Below are 16,287 nucleotides of genomic sequence, written 5' to 3'. Positions count from 1 at the left end.
GGTGTCATTCTAAATCAAGACAGACTCAGTTTTCAGTTGCACAGAAAGCAATGCATTTATGTGAACTTCCCCATGCCCGCCATCTGATTCAGCACTTCTAAGAGCCTGAACACAACCTCTGTGGAGGTTTTCTACTTCTATGAGCATTTATGTAATGGTGAGAGATTTCATACTTGATTGAGACATGCAGGGTCAGACCTCACATTTATACAGTGCTTAGAGAAAGCCGGTGTACTGTTGGATGCTTAGGTCTGGGAGTGGAAATTTGGCCTTAGGGGTTAAGATGCCAGCTGGGATGCCTGCATCCCATAGCAGAGTGTCTGAGTTCAATTCTTGGCTCTGCTCCCTGTGATTCTGGCTCCAAGCTAATGCAGATAGGGTGCAGCAGCTGAGGGCCTAGGTGATTGGGGTCCTGGCTGCAGGCTTCAGCCTGGCCCAGCCCTGGCTGGTGTAGGCACCTGAGGAGTAAACCAGCAAAGGAGAGCTCTATCTCACTCACAAATAAATAGTTTTTAAGTGTCTCCCTCTGTTTCCCCCTCTCTTTCTCTCAGTTTCACATATGTAAATAAAAAAATTTAATACCTATGTTTATTAAGGTTTGCCAGGCATTCTTCATGAAAATCTTTAGTAAAAGGTGAAAGATTTATTTGATCTGAAGAGAAACCAGAGTATATTCTCAGGCATTCTTAATCTATGCCTTGTCCAGCTCATAACCATCTGTTTTCTAAGGTTTGAGGTTAGTCTATGTCTCTGTTTTCTCTATCTCATACTTCTCCTCAGAGAAGCGCTTATAATTTTCCCTTGAAATCCCAGTGAGTGCTGTCAAAGATAGCTCTAGTTATTTCTGGCTGGGGCCGGCCATCTATAGAAGGAAGGTCCTGGGTGTAGTCCCTTTGTGCAACCCTCCCTTCTTCTTGACTCCATCGCCGGGGATAGCAGTCTGATGTCCTAATTGGCTTCTTACTCCCGTACAAAAGTACCTTGACTCCAGTTTGGCCCCAAAGAACAGAACTTGAATGAAATCAAAATGAAAATTAAACAAAGTCTCCTTTTTCTCCTGCTGTCTCTTTGAAGTTCTTGAAACTTCAGAAGGTAAGATGATGTTTCATATAGAACTATTCTCCTGACTTTTTTTTTCCAGAACTTTGAAAGGAAGCTCTAAGAAATATTGTATGTACCGTGTCCTATATTTTACTTCAGATCTTGCTATGGTCTTTGAATATTTTCAATGTTTATATCAGTTTCTCTCACCCCAAAGTTTGTTGAAGATTGGAGGCTATTTCCATATGAAAAATGTCTTTAGAATTCAGTAATTATGAAAATCACACAACATAGAGCTGTGATGATTAATTTTATTGCCATTGTTGCATTCTGCTTGTATTATTAAAGTGTTAAAAATTAAATATTGTAGAAGCAAGAAACTAAGGCAGCTGTTTTTCTCCTCTATTGATGGAAAATAAGTTCCTCTACAAATCTTTCTAATTATTCTTTGCTATTTAGTTTTTTTAATATCTCAGGAAATATTTTTCCTTGTCATATTTCACTCATAGACATTGAATTTTCCATTTTCATCATTTCCCATATTGTTCTTTTAGTTCTGCAAACAGTTTGCAACCATTGCTGGTTTTATATTTAGATAAAAGTAATTTTTAGGCACTGAATATGCTTTCCTAGTAATTCTCATTTCTTGGCTAGCCCTCTAAATAGATGAGATATAATTTGCTCATAAATATTATAAATAAAAATAATTTCTATACAAGATTGGGGATTCCTACTTCCTCAACTATTGTATCATCTAAAAAACCAGAAACATAGTTAACTATTACTCATTTCCCCTAGTTCTAATATTTTATTATAGACTTAAATTTCTTTCTTGGCCTCAAATAATACAGAGAAATATTTGTTACCATTTCAAAAATGTAGGGGTGTGTGTGTGTGTATATACGCATATTTATTTCCCACTCCTCCTCATTTTCATATCTTTTTAAAAATTGTCACATATTTATTTTAGAGGTGGCAGGGTGAGATGGGGCTGGGGGGAAAGATTGAGAGGCACAAAGACAGGGTGCTCCCACACACTGGATCATTCCCCAGATGGCCAGAGCTGGGCCAGAGCCAGGAGCTGGAAAATCAATCCAGGTTTCCTATGTGGGTGGCAGGAACCCAATCCCTTGAGACATCACTGCTGCCTCACAGGTCTGCAAGTAGCAGAGAGCTGATATAATTGGCTCTGGGTATCTGACCTAGGTGCTCCTGTGTGGCATGCAAATATTTTAACTGGTATCTTAAACCAAAAGTCTAAATGCCCAGCCTTTATTCTCATTTCTTAGATAATAAGAACTTACTATGAAATGTGTTAGCACTTATCAGCACTTCAAGCATACTAAAAAGTCAAAAACTGCCAACTAATTATCAGTTCAATGTACATAGAAAATGTCTCTGAAGGACCAGCAGAAACAATCATGTTTGCTAACTGGATTGCCAGTTACTGGAATAACCACATGAGGAAAACTGGCTTGCCTCATACTTCCCCTTTGTACCCTAATATTTTTAACGTTTGATTTCTTTATTAAAGTTTATTTATTTTTATTTATTTGAGAGAGAGAGAGTGAGAGAGAGAGAGAATGAGATTATCTTCCATGTGCTGGTTCAGTCCGTAAATGTCACAACAGCTGGGCCTCAGCCAAGTTGAAGCCAGGAACAAGGAGCAAACAACTCCATCTGGCTCTTTCACATGGGTGGCAGGAACCCAGGGACTTGGGCCTTCATAGGCTGCCTCATAGGTACATTAGTAGAAAGCTAGATCAGAAGTGGAGGTGGGACTCAATCCTAGCCACTCCTGTACTTTTAGATTTTGTTCCATGTCCATGTTTTACTATAACAAAAAAGTAACTTTTTTAAGATGATGAGCAAAATTTAATTATATAATGTATATGTTCTTTCACACCCATATTAGATTCTCTTCGTGTTTTAAAAGGTTTAAAACTTAAAAAAAAAAAAAAAAATTGGTCAGAGTGATATCGGAATTTGACTCCTTAAAATTATATAGGAAATGTGGCCTCTTAAAGTTCCCCAGAAGTCCCATTGGGGTGCCACATATGTTATCGGAATTTGGGGTGCCATACGATATCACCATATGTTTATTAATAAATCCCCAATATTAATAAGCCCAAGTGTTGCTCCCCGTCTTCGTGGAGGAACGACACAGGACCCTGCGCTGTTCTTTCGTCTGCTCGGCCCTCCCCGGGTTGGCTGCCGACCCTTCCACCTCCGTGGAAGGGCGGTTCCCCCTGCCACCTTCCCCACTTCCACGGGGGAGCGGCACACCGCCGGCCGGCTCTCTCGGGGGCTGCACAGGTGTTCCTTCAGATAGATGTTCCTGGTGCATGTTGTCTCTCTCCTCCTTTATAGTCCTCTTCCACCAATCCCAACTCTGCTACCCACACGCCGAGTACACTGCTCTCCTCCAATCAGGAGCAAGTCCTACAGTTTATTGGTTGAACTGGAGGCAGCTGTGTAGAAGCTGTTTCTCCCTTCTCAGCGCCATATTGTGGGAGAGCAGATGCATAGAATAAGTCTTAATTCCAGTAACTTAGTCTAGTCCGAGTTGCTCCCCACACCCAAGTAGGTTCTTGCATAATATTTAGAGAAGAATTGTTAATATTGGCATAAATGAACAAGGCAGCATGGTACATTTTAAGCTTTTATTCAGTGTGAAAGATGCTTAGGAGAGTGAGGGCTTTAGTTCAGTCTAAGGAGAAGGGGAAATCTGGATTCCTACCGAGTACCAGGAACCAGCCACATGGAAGAGCATCTAGACCAGGAAGCATGGGGCAGGTGGCCCGAAGGCCACACGCCCTGGAGGCTCAGAGCCCCCTGGCAAGAGGCCAGGGCCAGGGATATGGAGGAAAGGGACAGATGCACCCTGTCCCAGACTTTCAATCCACTTTCAAAGGGGAGTGGTTAATTAACCTGATTGGCCAGTGGGTACTCAGGTGTGGCCAGGTAGGGGCATAAGGTCACACAGGGGCGTGATGAAGGCCTGGTCTTCCAGCTCACAAACCTAATCCATTTTAACCTGTATGCCTGTCTACTTCAAGAGCACTTTTTGAGCAATAATCTACAATTTTGACTTATATTAATGAACTGACTATGTAGAATTCAGATGGGTACCATCTTATTGCTTTCTTTCTGAACACAGCATGTTCTCCACTTTTTGCTGTAGGATATAATCCATCACATGGCCATGATCAAAAAGAATTGTATAACCTTATAAATAAATTATATTAGATATAAGGTAATAAATACTCAATAATCACTCAATAGTAATATTCTTTCATCTAAAGAATCAATTACAAGGATACAATTGTAACTAAGAATTTTGGCTTCCCATAGTGAAGCAAACAGTCTTCCTACAAAATACAGTAAGGCCTTGTGTCATTTAATGAATATACCTTTAGAAGGACTTCTTGAGTTTAGAAAAACACAGGGGAAGTCCTCAGCACTGATCATGTATACCACTGTGACCCCTACCACAAAGGAACAGAAACCAGAGCCAGGGGTGGTCAACTGTAGACAGACTTGAAAGTCAAGGCTGGCCCACAGGTATCATCTTAGCCTTGGGCTGAGAGAACAGTGGGAAGCTGTTTGAATTCTACTTTAAATCTGTACCCTCAGAGATGCAAAAGTGGTACCAAGGTCAGTAGCAAACCCTGTTGTTCAGGCAAGGAAATGCAAAACTCTGGAAAACAAACAGAACTTGGGGAAATGTGGCTTCTAAGGATTACTTTTCCTCCTTTAAACTAGTTTAACTCATTGCACATCTCCGTTGAGGAAGAAAACCTCAATGCACACTTCTTTCTTAAAGAAGTCTTACCTTCCTGTGTTGTCTTTGTTAACCTTTCATGATTTTTTGAAAACATTTAAAGTCCTTTAAAAAAAATCACAGAAAATTGACCAAACTTCTTTCTGTAGGCAGAATCATTTGGATTGCTTGGCTAATTTAACTACTCAATTTGTTTAGTGTTCTAAGTAGAACCCAATGATAATATATAGCATTCACTGAACACCTACTATGTTCTCTTAGTTTTATGTTCTAAGCATGATATGTGCTTGTCACATCTAATTTTTGTAGATAGGTAATATTGTTTTCCCCACTGCACCATTAATGAAATTGAGGCATACACAGAATGATTAAATAACTTGCTCAATTTCACATGGCATAGGACAGATTCACACCCAAGTGGTCTGACACCAGCCTTAGCAATTGTTTTCTACTACTGTTTCCTGTGGAGAGTGTTTGTTGCTGAGAATTGCTAATGGAAAAGTAAAATTGTGTTAAATCTCAAATTATTCCTATTCTCTTTCCTTAAAAATCCTTTTTCCTCAGCCATGCTTATTTCTTCAGTCATACTTATTTCCAGAGAAATAACAGAAAGACAAGGAGGAAAAAAAATACTGGATTTAGTGAAATAGCCATTGGAAATATAAAGAGAAAAACACTCTCATAGAGTGAAATAAATTTTGGAAATTCAAATTTTATGATAGTTCATAGAAATGGAATAAACAATTTCCTATCTATCTTAAAAACAAATTCTTCATTTTTGCTACATCAAATGAAAATATGGATAAGGCATTAAGTTGGAATTCTCGAAATCATTTTTATCTTGATTCCTGGTTGTTCTTTAATGAAACTGAGAGGGGGCATTCAAAGCCATGACATTCTGATTTAGGCTTTGTCCTGCATCTGAAAGGCCATGTGTTAGATCCTGGAAGTGCAATAAGCTTGGAAGCAAATGAAATTGCCACTATTCATATTTTTGTAATATCAAAACCTCAGACCAGAGGAGAGCATGCACTTTATAAGGAATGATCTGATGACAAAATTGCATACATTTTACCCTCTCCCAATTAAGTGGCCTTTTGTCTCTGTAGTATGCAGTGGTTTTCAAGCTTTTCTGAAATTTCTTATGGGGAGAAGGAAATAAGCAAAATCCCAGTAGAAGTATAGATAAAATATGGTTTTTCTGGCCCACTGTTTACAATATTATACCCATATGTTATAAATGTCTGTTTTATGCCACAATATTTCCATATTATTTCTAAGAATTTAAACAGCCCTGTTTCCAGGGAAAATTTTCATCATTATCATTCTTTAATAAGCATTCCTTTTTATTGAAATATTCATTGTTTCTTTTGTGATTGCAAATAAACAGTCTTTGCTCTGGTTTGCAAGATGTCTTAGTGAAATAGAAATACAATGTGGAATGATTAGAAAAATGCCAGTGTTTATTCTGGATAGCATCTTAAGGAAGAAATATGTTTTACATATATCCAGAAAAGATCATTTTTAGATTTAACAATAACAGTGCACTGAGCCATGTGTCTTGGAACTCAAAATAGATAATTTTACATGGCTCCCTCCTAATCAGGAATTTGTTTCACACTGCTCTAAAAATAAAACATGCACGGATTATTTGGCTCCTTCTTAGTCAGAATTTGAATAGTTCAGAGATTCTCAAGCCACAAATCTGACATATATGTATATATTATATATATATATATATATATATATAAAATGTGAGTGAAGGCATGATTGCATGTGTGTGCTTCTATTTTGAACTCCATGGGGCTGGGGGTACCATCAGGAATGTTTGACACAGGCACCATGATTGGCATGTAATTTCTTATTCTTTCCCTTCCTTTATTAGTTTAAGTCTCTTCTGTTCTTCATGGGCAATTTCTTAGCTACTTACACAGTACCCAATATATATGTTTGTTTTTAAAAATTTAAGCCACATTCATAAGACAAACAACATCATATTATCCAAAATGCAGCAAACGTAACTTCTGTTTTCCTTATTAATCAAGGGAACAGCTAAGATGTGGCATAAAACAGTACTTGATGGAATAGTAACTTGCAACTCAATACGAAGTAAATACTGACTCAGTTAATTATAAGATGAACAAATAATCTAATAAGCCATTTTACACATTGGATTCTGCTGCATCCTCCACTCTGCCCACCAAATGCCTATGTTGATATCCAAACTTCCAGCATTTACGAATATGACTTTATTTGGAAATAACATCATTGCACATTTTTAGAAGATTTTTTTTATTTATTGGAGATATATATATATATATATATATATAGAGAGAGAGAGAGAGAGAGAGAGAGAGGGAGGGAGAGAGAGAGAGAGAACTGATCTTCCCTCCATGGGTTCACTCACCACATGGCTGCAATAGCAAGGTTTGGGCCAGGCTTACGGGAGGAGCCAGGAATCCATCCTGGCCTTCTATATGGGTGGTAGTGACAGAAGCACTTAGGCCATCTTCCACTCCCTTTCCAGCCACATTAGCAAGGAACTGGATCAGAAGTGGAGTAGCAGGGGCTTGAGCCAGTACTCCAGTATGGGATGCCAACATTGCAAGCAGTGGCTTAGCATGCCGCACCACAACATCAGCCCCAGGGTTACTGTAAATTTAATTACTTAAGATGAGATCACAGCAAACTAGAATGGGCTGCTGATCATATGTAAGTGATGTGCTTGTAAGAGGAAGCTGGAACTCAGATGCACACAGGCAGAACATCATGTGGAGCCTGGAGTCGCATTGCCACAAGCCAGGGAACTACTAGGTGGGCCAGAAGAGGAGCCTGACACAGTTCCTTCCCTGGCCCTGCCCATGCCTGGATGCAGGGCTTCTGGCCTGCAGAGCTGTGAGACTGTAGCTGTTTACGCCACTCCATTTGTGGTATTTCCTTATGGCCACCTTAGCAAACAGTTATTCGGTATTTGGATCATATTCTCCTTTATGGCACATTGTCGAACTTGGTTCTTGGCATTTAGTAGGCTCTCAAGAAATGTTTATTGAGTTTGTTAATGCCATTTGTGGTAAAATAGGAAATATAAGTCTAGTTCCTTCTCTCCTTGAGTATGAAATGTTTGAGTTCCTCAGCTGCTTTAAGTTCTTTACTTGCTACGCTGTCTCTCTCAAAAATTTCAAACAACTCTTTAGTGTGGTTGGGTATCATTTCACAAATCCTTCCTGTGGGACTCGTTATATATAACATATACCACTGCTCCACCCCTGGGTTGCCATGAATATCTAGGAGAGAAATGAGTTTGAACCCTACTGGCAACGTGGCTCGCTCGGCCCACGAGAGGTAGAGGGTGTTATCTCAGTGAGACGACTTGGAACAAGATTCTGGGCTTTCTTCACTCAGCTCCCCTTTTCCTTCTAATGTTCTACTCTGCTCTTCTAGGAGCAGGTTCTGCTTCTGCATGGGGCGGGGGGGGTGGGCCTGTGCCAGTTCAGCACTGCCAGGGAATAAACAGTTCTGATCGAGTTTCCCTGGAAGCCCTGAATTTCATTATAAACTACATCTTAAAACTAGCCTTTATGAATAGTAAATGTGGGAATGCTGTGGTTCTCCACTTGCTCTACTTGTGTCTTGTCCTTGTTCAGATGGAGGAAGCAGATGCCATTTATTGCTTCTCGCTCAACCCAATTCTCAATAGCCTATTAAAAGATCTTTTTGTCTCCCTTATTAAACTCTTCTCAGATTAACCTGCACAATGTAAGTATTAAATTCATGATTTCTAGTGTAAGCATTGGTCAATTAAGTAATAATAAAGAAATGAATGCATAAACAAATGAGTTAGATAAACTGGGAGAACTTTGCTCAGGAATCTGACAAATAAATAAAAATATGATTAAAGGATTCTCCAGAAACTCTAGAAATTTTTAAAAGAAATATCTTACATTTCTCTTGAGAAATTAATAGTATTATGTAGTTGGAAAAACCATTTGTTTATAGGTAAGCTTCTTGAATGAACTCTCCACCCACATATTTTATACTTTCTCTTCATTTGTTCTGTAACCCATTCTAATCTGGCTTGTACACTTCTACACCTTCAGTACTCCAGTGATTGCCATGTTCATAATTTCAGTAGATGCCTTGCCCTTGTCTTGCTGGCCACAGACAGGTGTTTGGCTTGGCATTAATGGTGTAAAGTTCTACTGGTTTTGCCATGGCCTCCATGGCTGCTGTTTCCTCATCTCCTTTTGCCAATTCTTTCTCTCAGTGACTGCTCAATGTTAGGATTCTTCAGATAACTGTTCTAGGGATTCTTGTTTCCACTCCTCACCCTGGCTCTCTAGGCAATTTCATTTTCTCCTGGTTTAAATTACAATGCAGGCCGGCACCACGGCTCAATAGGCTAATCCTCCACCTGCGGCGCCTGCACACGGGGTTCTAGTCCCGGTCGGGGCGCCGGATTCTGTCCCGGTTGCCCCTCTTCCAGTCCAGCTCTCTGCTGTGGCCCAGGAGTGCAGTGGAGGATGGCCCAAGTGCTTGGGCCCTGCACCCCATGGGAGACCAGGATAAGTACCTGGCTCCTGGCTTCGGATCAGCGTGGTACGCCGGCCGCAGCGCGCTGGCCTCAGCAGCCATTGGAGGGTGAACCAATGGTAAAGGAAGACCTTTCTCTCTGTCTCTCTCTCTCACTGTCCACTCTACCTGTCAACAACAACAAAAAAAAAAAAAAAGAAAGAAAGAAAAAATATAAAAATTACAATGCAATCCAGCTGTAGGGTAGGCTATACTCTTTCAGATTGATTCTTTCTAGCCAGGAACTCCTAGAGGTGACATCAATGTAACTTTAGTGTAGAACTCCAGCTCAGTGTGCCCAAAACTGTATCCGTAGGTTTCTCCTTGCCCCAGAGTTCTGTTCCTCACCACCACTGTCTCTATCTCAGTGAATAACTTCACCACCCACCAGTGTTACCATTTTTCCTTATTTGTCCATTTTTAAAAATAATATAAAATCTACACTCTAAACATTCATACCACCACCATCTGCTGTCTGGAGTACAAAATTAACTTCCTGCTGCTCTAAAAGCCTCCACTGGTCCCTCCCTTGAATCCCCCAGAATACTCAAGAGGGTCTTCATGAAAAATGAGCATCTAATTTTGTCATCTCCATGAGTAAGATATAGCAACACCTTCTCTTTGTTCTCAGGATACAATCCCAAGTTCTGAGCATGCTTTATAGGGCCTTGCTTAACCCAGCCCTTCTTTATCTCTGTATTTCTCTGAAAGAAGTCTCTGATGTGATCACATTTGCAAATATTGGAAAGAAGACTTGCTTTGCCTGTGACTCTGAGACTATCTTTCTCTTTAGACCGCACTTATGACACTTAAAATTGTATAAAAACTATACATCTCAGCATATTGGAAGGAAAAAAAATACTGAATAGCTTAGACAAAATACACATTATAGGATGGTTTAAAAATATCTCCATTATAGAGTTAAGCCTACACCTTGACCAAAATATTTGCCCAATAATTCAATCTGATGAAAAAGTAACCTTGAAAATGGTATGTACTCACTCTCTGATATGTCACCCAGTGAGAACTTCATAATTTCTTTATAGAGCATAGGTCATCTTCAGATAGAAGTTTAAGACTCAGGCCTTGTTAGGTGTTCCATATATTTTTAATCTCTTTTGAGAATCTGTCTTTAATAGTATATACTACAAATTTCCAGAAACGTGATAATCTTCCATTTACATTTCACTATATTATACAGGACTCATTTATCCTTATCTTGTATTTTTTTCCTTTTCTTCCCATATTTTGAGATTTCTGCCCTGATCATTCATCATGTGTGCCTAGGATAATTCAGATGTTGTCCTGATTTAAGATACATGGGTAGTGTACATTCAGAAATTTTGTATGTTCAAAAGTAACTTTCTTTGGATTAGATTAATGTTTTCTTGACAGAGTTGATTAAGTTCAGGCCAGTTTAGTTATTACCCTACTATCTTTTGAATATAGGGTATTAATAATGAAAGGTCTGGTGATCTTCTATTTCGTGTTCCTCCTAAGGAATCATTTTTATTCATTTAACATGGTAGTTTGGAAACTACAACTATGTGTGTTCAGGGATCTACATGTTTCATTAATCTGACCATAGATTTAGTGAACCACATCAGTCTGCAGTTGGGTGTTTCAACCTTACATAACTTTTGTCATATACCATTTATTGACTTATTTCTTCCCCTTGGGTTCCTTTGTCTCATTCTGGAACTCCTGCTATTTTCATATTAGGGATATTGGGTCTGTGCTCCAGAATTGTTTTCATTGCTCTTAAGCTAGGTATTCCTTTTAGTTTTTGTTCTGTTGTATTAGTTGTCGCTCCCCGTCTTCACGGAGGAACGACACAGGACCCTGCGCTGTTCTTTTGTCTGCTCGGCCCTCCCCGGGTTTGCTGCTGGTTCTTCCCGGGTTGGCTACCGTCCCTTCCACCTCCGTGGAAGGGCGGTTCCCCCTGGCCACTTTCCCCACTTCCGTGGGGGAGCGGCACACTGCCGGCCGGCTCTCTCGGGGGCTGCACAGGTGTTCCCCTTAGATGTTCCCCTTAGATGTTCCTGGTGCATGCCGTCTCTCTCCTCCTTTATAGTCCTCTTCCACCAATCCCAACTCTGCTACCCACATGCCGAGTACGCTGCTCTCCTCCAATCAGGAGCAGGTCCCACAGTTTATTGGTTGAACTGGAGGCAGCTGTGTAGAAGCTGTTTCCCTTCTCAGCGCCATATTGTGGGAAAGCAGATGCATAGAATAAGTCTTAATTCCAGTAACTTAGTCTAGTCCGAGTTGCTCCCAGTTGCTCCCCACATTAGTTTTCTTTTGCTGTTGTAACAAATTACCACAATTTAGTGATTTAAATCAATGCAGATGTATAATCTTACAGTTTGGTAAGTACAAGTCTAGCATGGGTCTCAAAGGGCACAAAGCAAAGTGTTGGCAGGACAGTGTTCCTGGAGTCTCTAGGAATGATTCACTTCCTTGCTTTTTCCAGCTTCAACTTGGCTTGTAGTCCCATTTTTCTTGGCTTTTACATCCATTTTTCTTTCCTCAGAGTAATCATCATTGCATCCCTCTACGTCATTCTTTAGGAATCACATCCCTTCTTGCTCTCCTTTTCTGCTTCCGTCTTCCACTTTCAAGGAGGATTATAGTTACGTGGAGCCTGACTGAACAATCAAAGATCGCTTCCCCCATCTCCAGGCCTTTAACTTATCACAATTGCAAATGTTTTCCTGTATGAAGTAACATTCCCATGTCCCATGTATTAGGACATGAACATCTTTAGGGGTTGTTATTCTATCTACCACACCTGTGTTGTAGAATAGTCCTTACATTCCATCTTTTAACTTCCAGTTCAGGAACCAGCCTTGTGGTGCAGTGAGTTAAGCTACTGTTTGTAATGGCAGCATCCCCTATGGGCACCAGTTCAAATCTCAGATGTTCTATTTCCAATTCTGTTCCCTGCTAATTCACCTGGAAAGGAAGCAAATGGCCAAAGTACTTGAGCCCCTACCACCAATGTGGGAGACTAGATGTAATTCCAGGCTCCTGGCTTCAGTCTGGCCCAGTCTCGAGTGTTATAGCCATTTGGGGAGTGAACCAGTGAATGGAAGATCTGTCTCCTACTGTCTATCTGTAACTCTGCCTTTTAAATAAGTAAATATATCTGTTTAAAAATTAGAAATAATAAATCTCAAGTTAGGTAAACAACAATGAAATGAAAATGCAAATGGACCTAGTGATCATTTTTGGAGCTGTTTGCAAGTATTCTTTTTCTGAAAATATTTTTTATTAGCATTCATAGGGTATATCCCCTGGTGCAGCATACTCCATACTCATTGCCAAGTGGCCATGGTTGGAGTGACTAACCACGTGTTCCCATTCTCTTACAGAATCCAGTGAACAGGAAGACAAGAGTGCAGGTGCCTCAGGGGAGACCCCCTCCCAGCCTTATCCTGCGCCAGTGTACAGTCAGCCTGAGGAGCTGAAGGAGCACATGGAGGATACAAAGCCAACCAAGCCTGAAGAGAGTGAGGACTCGGACCCATTGCCTGATAACTGGGAAATGGCCTACACAGAGAAGGGCGAAGTCTACTTCATTGAGTGAGTGTATTTATTGTTTTCACCATTCCATAAAGGTCATGGCAGAATAAAAGTGATATAGCAAGAGCAGATGTGGCGAAAAAAAAACATGAAATTTTATTGTTTCTGGTAATAGCTCCTTTCTTTTTCAGAGAGGAATGGAATGGTGCCTTAACAGTTACTGTTCCTAGAGTATAACTATAAATCAAAAATGAATTAAATAATTCCATTGTCACATCTATTACAGTTGTGACTCAAAAGGCAAATTGCCATGTGCTGTTATTACTGGATGCTTATCCAGCTCTTTCAAAGACCAAATTATTACATTGCCAGAAATGCCTACTATTCTGTTCAGTTAAATAGGTTACAACAATATATATTTAAAGATTTATTTATTTATCTATTTATTTGAAAGACAGAGTTACAGAGAGGCATAAGAAGAGAGAGAGAGATCTTCCATCCACTGGTTCACTCCCCAAATGGCCGCAATGGCTGGAGCTGGGCCGATCTGCAGCCAGGAGCTTCTTCCAGGTCTCCCACGTGGGTGCAGGTACCGAAGGACTTGGGCCATCTTCTACTGCTTTCCCAGGCCATAGCAGAAAACTGGATTGGAAGTGGAGCAGCCGGGTTTCCACCTAGCACCAATATGGGATGCTGGCACTGCAGGCCGTGGCTTTACCTGCTATATGACAGCGCAGGCCCCAGGATACAACAATTTAAAGCAAAATATTTGCTGATCACAAAAGAAAAAGGTTAAAGCATTTGACCCTGAGTCCAGGTGTTTCTAAAATAATCTGTTTTGTATAGTTCATTCTACTTCCTTTTATTACATTACATTTTATCTGCTGATTGACATGTTTATGACTTCCCAAGGAAACTGAAAGGCTAATCCTGAACTCTGTGGTGATGCGCAATCTAATCTTTTTTTTCTTTCTTACTTCTTTCTAAAATACAAAATTTTCATTTATTTTCTCAACAATAAAGCTTTATTTTTTCTTTATTTCTAGGAGTAGATTAGCCTTTCTTAAAGGAACTCCAAAGTTAACTATGTTACCCTAAAAATAAATTATTGATGTGTATAAGACAACCACAATTCATTAGAAAGAAAAAAAAAACTACAAATATGGTACATGAACAACATTTATTCCCTCAGAGTTCTATAAACCTTAGAGACAAAAAAAATGCAGAAACTGAAGTGTTCAGTGTTGACAGTATATGCAAATATGTAAACTCTGATTATTCAAGAAAAATATTAAAACTGGATTTCCTTTCCCAACCTGGAGTGAGTTATGACTTAGATCTCCATAGGCAGAAGTCTGTTGTGAAATTGAAATGTTACCACATGCCAATATTTAATTCTCACGTGAAGTTGGAAACTCTGATACGTGTGGCCCAGGGAATATATAATCAGGTAATTATTTGGTGCTCTGCTTGACACCAACATGGATGAGAAAAAATAGTGTTTTGCAGAAAATGAATCACTGGCATTCACCTCTCAGCAAACGTTCTAAGTTAAAAAAAAAGAATAAAAATCTCTTACATTATTGTTTTATTGCTAAAATCAGTGACACAAAGAACATTTTTATAAATTAATTGGTAAAGAGACAGTCATAGTAGAGTTTTTCAAATGTGACCGATGGAAAACTCCGCATTATATTTATATCAAGAAACATATTTTTGATTTTGATGAGCACAGCATGACATCATTGCAGCCCAGAAATCAGATATATAAATCCTAGAAGTGAGGCCATGCATTGACTTGGAGCAACTGATATTCAGAACAAGGAAATGATGGCAAGGTTTTTTTTTTTTTTAATTTTTATTGTATGTATAGGAGGAACAAGGCTTTGTGCAAATAATAGAAGGAAGGGAGCATAAGTTGATTAAAAAACTGTCCTTAGCAAGTGCTTCCCAATAATGCAGTTACACATGTTCTTTCTCTGTGGTTGTGAGGTTAACTTTCTTCTTTGAACTGTGTCACATTTTAGATATGTAAAGAAAAGGGACTTTGGAGGACAGAACCAGGACTCTGGGTGTGCAGTATAGTAAATAATGGAGCCATGACTGGCCTTGAGAGAATCTAGCAAAGCAGTTCTGTTGTTGTAGTCAGTCACACAGTGTCATCATTGAAAGACTGAATATTCTATACCAGCTCTTAAAACTTACTGTCCTGTGAGGGAAGAGGATGGTAATTATGAACAATTAGCTGGTAATTTCTGAATTTTGTGATGCTGTTCAGAGGAGGTAAGCTTGGCGTAGGGCCTAAGACGTAAAAAGAAGCACCATAGAGAATGTTGGAAAACAGAGCACTTGGGGAACGGAAGTGGTGTTACCAAGGCCCGGTCCCTGGATGTCTCAGAACTGCTCAGGAGTCTGCTGTCTGGATCACGGCAGTATACGTTAGTTGGTGAAGCCTGGGAAGTAACGGCCTGGTTTGGTTATGCTGGAATGTTAGTGCTTTTGAAAGGCGAGCAAATGATCGCCTTTTTCTGTTTGTTTTTTTTTTTCAATCTCCTTAATACTTGAGAGGAGGGTCAATGTAAAGTGTAAGTATTAAGATCAATGTATGGTTTGAGTATTAGGAGCAGAGATAGGATAAAGTGGGAAATTCACATGAAACAGAGGAGACAGTTTCATTTGTGGTGAGCAAGCTGGTGCTAAGGGAGAAGGGGAATGAAATGTCTAGGTTGGGGCTAAAGTGACCATGAAGGATCCGAGTGGGAGGATGTAGTGAAGGCAGCATCAGGTTAGCTGCTATGGAAGGTTCCTGCACACAGCGTGGCATCCCAGCCCATCCTGCATCCTGGGCCAGGTTTCTCTTCATTTCCATGCCTCAAAAAAGCTGCCTCTGAATCTCAGGCTTCTGTGTGATGAGTGCAGGCGCCCCAGAGCAGAGGGGGCTGGCCCTTCCCTTGCACTCCTTCCCACTGGCACAGAAGTCTCCTGTCTCTCTGCCCACGTTCCACTCTGCTTTCCTTTTCCCTCCTTCTGTCCCTGACTTCTGCCTGCTTTCACCTTGGCTCTGGAATTCCCCATTCCATTCCTTAAAGACATTTGACAAAAATCCACATTTCCACCATCACTGATCAGTGAGCACCTCTGCTGTTACTATCCCAAAAAATCCTGATAGGAACAAACTCTATGCTGCAAAAATCCCCAGAAGTGAATGTGGCAGAGCCGGAGTCAGAGACAGGGCAAGCAGTGTGGTTATGCAGTAAGGATTAAGAAGCTCTTAAAACAAGATGTGACCCAGAGGCAACCCTGAAGCAGAGTCCTGGTAACAGAGAGCAAGATTAAAAGGAACAAGATAGAAATATGTATACACACAC

At 40.2% G+C, this 16,287-nt stretch overlaps 1 protein-coding gene and 1 pseudogene across 21 annotated transcripts in view; one reads left to right on the top strand and one right to left on the bottom strand.

Annotated features, from left to right (window-relative positions):
- The window catches only part of MAGI2 (membrane associated guanylate kinase, WW and PDZ domain containing 2), a 1,584,028-nt gene that overhangs the window by 1,026,774 nt on the left and 540,967 nt on the right, over positions 1-16,287 (top strand). For all 21 annotated transcript variants that reach the window (XM_070071222.1, XM_070071223.1, XM_070071215.1 and 18 more), the window contains one exon: positions 12,769-12,979. In XM_070071222.1, coding sequence (XP_069927323.1) covers positions 12,769-12,979 — 211 coding nt within the window. The remainder of the gene's footprint in view (positions 1-12,768; positions 12,980-16,287) is intronic.
- LOC127491860 (U5 spliceosomal RNA) lies at positions 561-670 on the bottom strand (annotated as a pseudogene).

Source organism: Oryctolagus cuniculus, chromosome 3 (genome assembly GCF_964237555.1).
Source record: "Oryctolagus cuniculus chromosome 3, mOryCun1.1, whole genome shotgun sequence".
Classification (NCBI taxonomy): domain Eukaryota; kingdom Metazoa; phylum Chordata; class Mammalia; order Lagomorpha; family Leporidae; genus Oryctolagus; species Oryctolagus cuniculus.
The sequence above is the reverse complement of the archived record's forward strand: the minus strand, read 5'-3'. Positions and strand labels throughout refer to the sequence as shown.